Below are 8,414 nucleotides of genomic sequence, written 5' to 3' on the forward strand. Positions count from 1 at the left end.
GATGAAGCGCTTAGGGACATGGTTTAGTGGGCATGGTGGTGTTGGGTTGATGGTTGGACTTGATGATCTTAGAGGTCTTCTCCAACCTTAATGATTCTATGATTCTATGATTCTATGATTCTATGATTCTATGATTCTATGATCTTGGAGGCACATTCCTAGTTTGCCATCTAATGACTGTCCCACCTGAGAGTTAGCCTGCCTTTTGGCTCCCTGTGTGTCAGCAAGGCAGAAAATGGTGCATTCACAGTGGTCGTAACTGGGGAGAGCAGTCCTGGGGGTTACTCTTGCAGCAGCCATCGCTCAGAGCAGCTTCTTATGGTCTTGAGGGCTACATGCCTATGGAGGCAGCCATCTCCTCCCTCAAAGTTTGGCAAGGCTCAGCAATCTGATCCTCTTCCTGGCCCTATGGCTTAGGCCTTGCAGTGAACTCATCAGTCCTTGGGTTTGTCACTTGCTGGAGAGAGGCTAAAACTAGCATCCTTTCCCAGCAGATGGTTAACAGAAAGTTTTTGGCTGCAGACATGCCAGTTGGTCATCAGTAGTGGAGCAAATCTTCTGCTGAGACTCTGAAATCACTCATCAGAGAGCAGTTTGAGTTAAATAGGAGCTAACCAAAGCACAGCCTGGAATTTGTTAGGCTCAGTCAGTTCCCCAGATAACCACATCAGCCATTAACACAAACAACCCGCAAATCTTAGCTGGCCCAGCAAGCGGGGCAATGGCCACGGCTGGCAGACCAACGCAAGGGGACTGCGTGCAGGGCAGAGCCTCGCAGCCCAGCTGGCAATGCCGCAGCTTACCCCAAGCAGCACATGGGTGCAGGCCCACAAAGAGAAATTGCTTAAAAGTTTAAAATGAATAATTCAGCACTCCTTTGATTTGTGAGTTTTAACTACTGCAGAATGTGTGTCCTGCCACATTACTTCAACCTTGAAATGAAGTACAAATAGATGTGATTCAGACTTTAAATATTTAAAGCCAGAATCTAATCTTAGATACATTGTGTATGCTGTCATCTCAAAAACGTGATAAAGAGAGACAATGATGGACAGCACAGATTGAAATTAAATTCAAGCTCTGTATTAAAAAACTTGCCCTGCTAATTCACATGAATGATTAACCACAAAGAAACTTAAGTCTGTGAGTTACAGCAGTGCTGAAGTGGTCTTTGTCGTCACTGTCTTGGTTAACTGCAGAAAAGAATAGTCCAAAACCACCTCACAGGGAAAGGACATCACCTCCCCTTTCCCCTCTTTTCTCTCAGAGATGCGGCTAAACTATTAACATTTTCCAGTTAAATGGCAAACAAAACGTTTCTAATCTTCCTTTCACTGGAAAGAAAGATAAAATCACAACCATAACCTAAATCAAAAGCTATAATAGCACTTGGGCAGTTACAGGCCCTTACTATAGATAGCCAGGTCAAAGCAATCAGCATATGAATCTTCACATACAGTGAGCAAAAACATAACTCAACACAGCCGTCTATCGAATATTATTGTAAGAGCAGTAAATGCACCAGGGTATGACCCTATTAAATACCAAACCTGTAGCTCCAAAATAGCACAAAACCCTTTTTGTGTGTGGATGTGCTATCATCCATGAGATGGATGATCTCATCTTGAGCAGTAATGTGCCAGAATACAGAGAATTGCAAATGCTTCAAGTGCACAAGAAAAGCAAAGTAAGACCATGTTAAAATAAAGGGTGGAATACATATCGATGGCTGAGCAGAATGAAGGATGCTAGACCTGCTGCTGCTGAAACTGATGGTGGTCTTTCTGTTCCCTTAGCTGGACTTTAAGGCCTCATTATGGGACTTCTGGGTATCACAACCATATAGCAGCCTCACAAGACAAACTTTAGTCCACTAAAAGCAGCAATGAGGCTAAATACCCACATCAAGCAAACGAGATGTGGGTATTTAGCCTCATCTAAAGGCTAAATGGTGTTAACATCTGTGTTGCTTTCTAGTTTGGGACCAGTGTAGTGCAGCCACCAGTCTAGGGTAGAGGGTGCTGCAGACTTTAGGTGGAGCTTAGATGAACTCAGAAGGGCCGTTTGTACATCAGATATGAATAGTATTGTATGTAACCAGTGGGTTTTTATTAACAAAACAAACACGACTTAGTTTAGACAGATGGAAATGTTTTATATTTCAGTAAGGCTGTCTGCTCTAGCATAAAAAATCCACTTCTATAATTTTCCAGTGAGCTGAGCCTGGGAGGGCTTGAGTGCCCACGGGGCGCTTTGGGGATGAAAAGTGCATGACTAATCCAGACAGCGATTGTTTCCTTCCTTGGGCTTTCAGAGGAATGTAGCATTGAGGTCCGGCAAGTGCCACCAAAACACAAGGTGAAAGCCCACATGAAGAAGGATCTCATGAAGGAGGACAAGGAAACCAGCCAGACCCACAATAATAAAATTCCAAATAACATCCTGGAGGCAGTTTTACAATTGTGAGCATTGCCGTGGACCTGCAGATGCAGCTGCAGGAAACATGGATTTTGGTTTATTTTATAATCCATGGATTGGCGTCCAGGCTCTGCAACTAGCAAGTATGATCTCTTACTGAATAGGAGCATAGCCACAGGAGAGGAAAGATTAAGGCTATCAAAGGAATACATTTTTCATTTTACTCCTTTCTTATTACAGTAGATTAAAAGAAAAAAAGAGAGTTTTGTTCAACATTCAATTTTGAGGAGAATTAAATAAGCCAAAAACATTGTTCAGAATTAGAGCACTGAATAAAGGATTTCAAAAACACAGTGTGTGGTTCATGGTAGGATTTTTATTTCCTTTTAAGACGAGCCGTATACAGCTGTACGAGAGCTATTGTCCTCTGTCCCACTGAAGAAATAGTTTCTTTCTGAAGTGTTCAATCTGTTAAGACACATAGGTGCTTTAAAAGCTTAAAAAAAGAAGGAAAGCACTCAAACTCTCGTCTGGTTCAAATGGCAATTATGTGAAAAGCAGCAAAGAAACAGGAATACATGGGTAAATGAAATAGCTTTTGATTGCCTGGCTATGAATGATAGTAGGATTTGTCCTCTTTGGGAATGACACGCAGCAGCAAGCAGTGTGCACCGGTAAGACAAAAGTCAGCCCTGAATGACGGGTACAACGGCAATGATCTTACATAGCACGGATGGTTATTACAAGCCTGCACAGGAGAAGCCACTTCCTTCTCTAATGGATGGAGAAATGCTCCTTGCCACTGAGCCATAAGGGGACACGATTTGAAGAAAACAAAACACTTAAAAACTTCCTGATGACTGTGGGTCTGGAAAGTCTCTTTTCCTTCTCTTCTGCAGGGATTGTCAAACACCAAGACTTCCACCGTCATTTTCAGGCCCCATCAAGACAAAGCCTAACAAAAGAGGAAGGCTGAAAGACCAACTCTAGTTTACAATTCCACCTTTCAAATTCATCATTCATCAACTGAAGGAGGGTTTCCCAAAATAAAAAAGACAGAAACACAGACTAGGTAAGCACAGAGCCTGAGAAAACAGAATTACCGATCGTTTTAGCTTGTGTGCTGCTGTCATTCATTCTCCAGGGAATCCCACGCTCCAGGCAGATCTGGCAAAGCAGACCTCTAAGAAGAGAGGAGCTTGTGTAACAGAGAACCCGGAAAGCTTCAGGCACTGAGCTTGACTGTGTTGAGCTGGGAATGAGGGATGAAAGCAAGTCGCAAGGACCACGGTGCTGAGATTTCCAGTGCAACAACTCTAGTGACTCCAACTGCCAAATTTCAACCCCTCTGAGTGTAAAGCAGAATAGTACAGGACTTGAGCCAGCGGTTGGTAGAAAAATGGCAGCCAGACATCCTCCTTTAAACTTCTGAAGTTGACTATCTTATTGCTCTGACAGGTTAGGTCTAGACAGAGGAAGAAAAAAATAACCCCAAACAACTTCCCCCATAAGCTTTTTCTATTAGAAGACAACAGACTTGGAAAAAGTCTTAAGAGAAGGCAATCTTTACTCAAGATCAAATTCTTTAGAGAGGAAGTCCGCAGAGAACCGTTACGCCATGTGCTTAGGTGCAAATGGGAAACCTGACTAGAACCTTAATTTATCAGGATAAATCGAGGTGTTGCAGCCTTGATAGGAAGTATGTGAAAGAGGGGTTTCCTGATCACATTCAGAGATCTTTTTTAGGCCATGCAGGTACCTACTACCAGGGCATACTATAGTTGAAAATGGTTGCGTTACTAACAAGGCTTGAGAACCTGGAACAGTAAAAGACTGGCCACAAAACCTCATCAGTGCTGGTAAGTCCAGGACAGCTGAATTTCAAGCTCAGAGCCATTTCAACTCTTTATGCAGCTGGCTAAAAATCCTCCCATGTTACAACAGTTTGGGAATTTGTGAATTTATGAATTCCAGTTTGAGTTTCTGAATTCCCTGCACATTTTTGTTTCTAGTGATGGCTCTGCTGGTCTTCAAAAGGTTGCCAGAAAGGCCAGCTTTAGAGAGTGCATGTAAACACAGCTCAGACTGAGCAGGCTGAGAAACATGTGTCCAACACAGCAGCCTGCAGAAGGGGGAGGCTCAAGTATGGCTGTAACAGGCTATGCCTCACATAGGCAAGCTAGCTGAGGTCCCCTCCATCCATAACCACTTGCTTATAAATCCATAGCATATAGAGAGTGGCAGAAAGATCTAGTAAGGTGTCAGAGGGAAACCTGGCACTAAGGAATAGAGAGTAAATTCCTGGCCAGAGACAAAAACCAAACTCCTGTTCAGTTGGGTGAGTTACTCCATATTAGGCAAGCAGGGACAGGGACCTGGTCCCATCATCTGAGATCTCTACTTGCTTGTTTGCTGGTGAAGAGACAAGCAAACCCTTTGGAGAGGCTGAAATCGGCGATTTAGACCTGCTGGTGGTGGTTGACAGCCTGCACCCACCTCTGAACTACAGCTGGGAGATGTCAAAGCAAGGGAGTTTTGTTCACAGCTGCTGCTATGAAGTATAGTGGCTCCTATTATGCAGAGAAGGTTCTTGTGCTCAAAGAAGTGCCCCTTAGAGAGGTTGCAGAGGGGATGAAAAGGAGGGAGACCCCCAGTGAGCTTTTTTCTTTTATCTTGCAGATGAACCAGATGGCAGGAGCAGCAGAAACCAAAGGAGAAACATGAAGCCTTTAAGAATCAGATTGCTAAAATGTAGGGAAAACCGAAGCCAAAAACTAGGCCTGGACAAAACAGAGCACCAGAGTGGAAAAACAAGCACTGGAGGAGCTTAGCCAAAAGGGGAAAGAATAAAATAAACCAGCTCAGTTCTTCAATTCAAATTCCAACTCTCTGCTTTCAGGAGAGGAGACTGAGAGGAACTGAAGAACTGACATTAAGTCTCCTTTGTAGCTGCAGCTGCTCACAGTTATCTGCCTCCGTGTTCCCTGGCAGACGGCACTGCAGCGCCGAAAGCCCGCAGATTTCCCAGGATGTAAAAAAAGGACACCAAAGAGTGACCAATGGATCCATCATGAACTCGCACATGCCAGCAGACACACACTCTTGTCAAACAGGTGAGAAAGATCCTGCTACGGCATTGCCACAGCCTACAGCAGCTTATGATTGCCTGCAGCTGCTCTGCATCAAGTCACTGATGGTGGGGGACACGTAATGTTCGCTCTGAAAGCCCTACTTGCTCAAGCAGGGCTTTCTGATCTCTCTGGAGAGGTGCTGCTGAGCCCGTTATCTTAATTGGCTTTCAGATCCCAAGACGGATTTTCATCAGGCAAGAAGACCTTGCTACGGGATGTTGCACTACATCCTCTCTTCTCAGGAGTACTCTCATTTGTCAGAGCAAATGCCCATAAAAAGGGCATGACGTCAGGCATACCATCTGCAGGATGTGCTATGCTCCTCCATTACCAACCGCAGACTGACGGACGCTGCTGCTCTATCCCCCCTGGAGGAAGCATTACAACCCCCTTTCAACACCCACCCCCCGATTTCAGTAAAGATCCTGTGACACTTGGTGGAAAAAAACAACATTGTATTTGATTTACAATTAACAGGATTTACAAATAATGACAAAGAAACAGATTAGCCATGAAATTAGGATGCCTTTGTTGATGAAGGAGTAGCTGGCAAAGCACCTTTATGTAGAAGTGATGTACCTCAGTCCTAAACAGTGTAAAATAACTTACAGCCCAGGCAGGTTCAGGAATGATTATACACAAATGCAAGGAGTCAAATACAAAACAAACCAAAAAACCCCCTCCCAGCCTACCGGGCAGAAAACCAGTTCTGGCGAGTCTTTTGATTTTTGGAAACTGAAGGGAAGGCCCACTGACAAATACTAGGAAATTTTCAAAAAGGGGGGGGGGAATATTAACAAACACTAAAAGTCACTGTATGACAACCTACCGGGCAGGGAGAGCAGGCAGCAGACACTGCGTTAGCTTGCTGAGAATCAGCGGAGTCCGGGCGCTTGGCAGGACAATGAACGAAGGAGTACAGATGGCAGCGCTTCATTAAAATGCTACTTTACTGCCAAAAACTTGCGAGACAAAGAGGAATAAAGTTCTCTGATGTGCAATACAGCAATTTAAGAAGACGTACCTAACTTTCTGATTTGTACGGAGCTTACCTATATTGTAAACACACACTTTCTGACAAGTTATTTCAACTGTCTTTGCTATGGGTTATGGTGTGTATTCAATCAAATGCAGCATTCCAAGGCTCAAAACTGACTGAGTGGTTTTCAATAGACGGGTATATGATTCTTCCAATATCATACTAGTATTTTACATCACAAATACAATAAAAACAAGTGATGGTATCTCTAGGACAGTTCCAAGATTCAAATAAAAAATCATCAGAACCATTCTAAAATAAGATATTATACATAATCAAATCATGTTAAACAGCACACTCTCGGCAAGCAGCTAATTACAAGCATTCTGCTGGTCATGTTTTTCACACAAAAGTCATTCAATAGCACATAAATATTTCTTTTTCTGACCTGCTTCTTTTTACAAAACCGTTCATCAGATTCACAGAATTAGTACAAGTAAGGCACATTAGCATATATCATAAAACTCACAATAATAACAAAGAGTTGTAAAGTTTTAAGGACTAATTCCTTCTTTGCAGTGATTTCTGAACCGAATGAGACTTTATCAGTAGAACCCTCCTACATTGACATTACTCTTATTTCCGTCACAGCCAACTGTGGTGGGTGCAATACTGTGCATCACCATGGACACAAATAATTAAATTAAGAACCGTGTGTGGTAGCAAATCCCATTCTCAGATCTTGTAGAGAAATCAGACGCGTTGTTCACGATGTTCATTATGAGCATAGACTAAGTTTTAGAGCTACATGGAAGTCAAGTTCCAGTTATCAAAATAAAAGGGGATATTGCATGTGTCTCTGAGTATGTTATTGTTTTCCTAGTACAAATATTGCTTAATGTAGAAAGGATGCTATAGTATTGAATTTACTTGCATAATGAATCCTAAATGCTGAAGTCTCAGATTCTACTAAATTAAACGAACTATCGGTTTTCCTTCTTCCACCCCCCACCCTGCCCCCAACCAAAGGACTCTCTTTCCCACAGAAGATTCATTTACACACAACACAGCTTTTAATTAGAAGCATAATTTACAGTAAAAATTTTTTACATTACACCTCTGCTATCAAAAAAACATGAAATCTTTCATTTAAAGTTGTAATTATACATTAAAAAATAGAACACTATTTCCTTAACAGGAAGAATGAATTTGAACATCTTCAGATCAGATTTCTTTATTGCGGCTTTTGAGTCAAAGGTCAGTCACTTTATTCTCTAACGCAGCTGCTATTTGCTGTAAACGGAAGGCAAGCTGCATTTTTTGTGCAGCTGGATCCTCTTCAAGTGCATTTATAATCTGGAAGAAATAAACACAGAATGTTTAGAATCATTTAGCTTAAAATATACGACATAGTTCCCGGACCAAGTGTTTGATACTACTTTGGTTGTAAAGAGTCTTTTGCATTCACTCTGTACCAAAGATGAAAGTCCATCTAGTAGGCCTCATGTTCTATTTTTACACAAAGGCAATAAAAATGATCGTCTCCATTACTTTATCTAAGTTGCTGTAATGTTTCCCATTATGCTGGGATCCAAGCAAATTAATAGGTGGTACTTTATCTTGTGAAATCCTACATTCCAAGATGGAGCAGGCAGGGGGAAAAACGTCTTTATAGCTACTTAAGAAACAGTGCTTTTACTTACAGTGCACCCTACAAGGCTTAAGGGTCATTCACCAGCAGTAATTAAGCCCCATCCCCGTGAGCTTTGGTTATGAGAAGCTCCTGGGTGGTCCCCGCACAGGCATTAGGTAGGGCAACGCAAGGTCTCTTGCGTCTATAGGCAATATGATGAAGAAAACGGTCTGGCCACAGCGTCGGGGGGGGG

At 42.6% G+C, this 8,414-nt stretch overlaps 1 protein-coding gene across 1 annotated transcript in view; it reads right to left on the reverse strand.

The window, feature by feature from the left end:
- Nucleotides 1-7,589: 7,589 nt before the first annotated feature.
- PLXNB2 (plexin B2) overlaps nucleotides 7,590-8,414 on the reverse strand; it is a 132,483-nt gene continuing 131,658 nt past the window's right edge. Inside the window, exon 36 of the mRNA XM_009286782.1 lies at nucleotides 7,590-7,884. Coding sequence (XP_009285057.1) covers nucleotides 7,780-7,884 — 105 coding nt within the window. The 3' untranslated portion in view covers nucleotides 7,590-7,779. The remainder of the gene's footprint in view (nucleotides 7,885-8,414) is intronic.

The sequence above is a fragment of the Aptenodytes forsteri genome, unplaced genomic scaffold (assembly GCF_000699145.1).
Source record: "Aptenodytes forsteri isolate BGI_AS27 unplaced genomic scaffold, ASM69914v1 Scaffold166, whole genome shotgun sequence".
NCBI lineage: Eukaryota > Metazoa > Chordata > Aves > Sphenisciformes > Spheniscidae > Aptenodytes > Aptenodytes forsteri.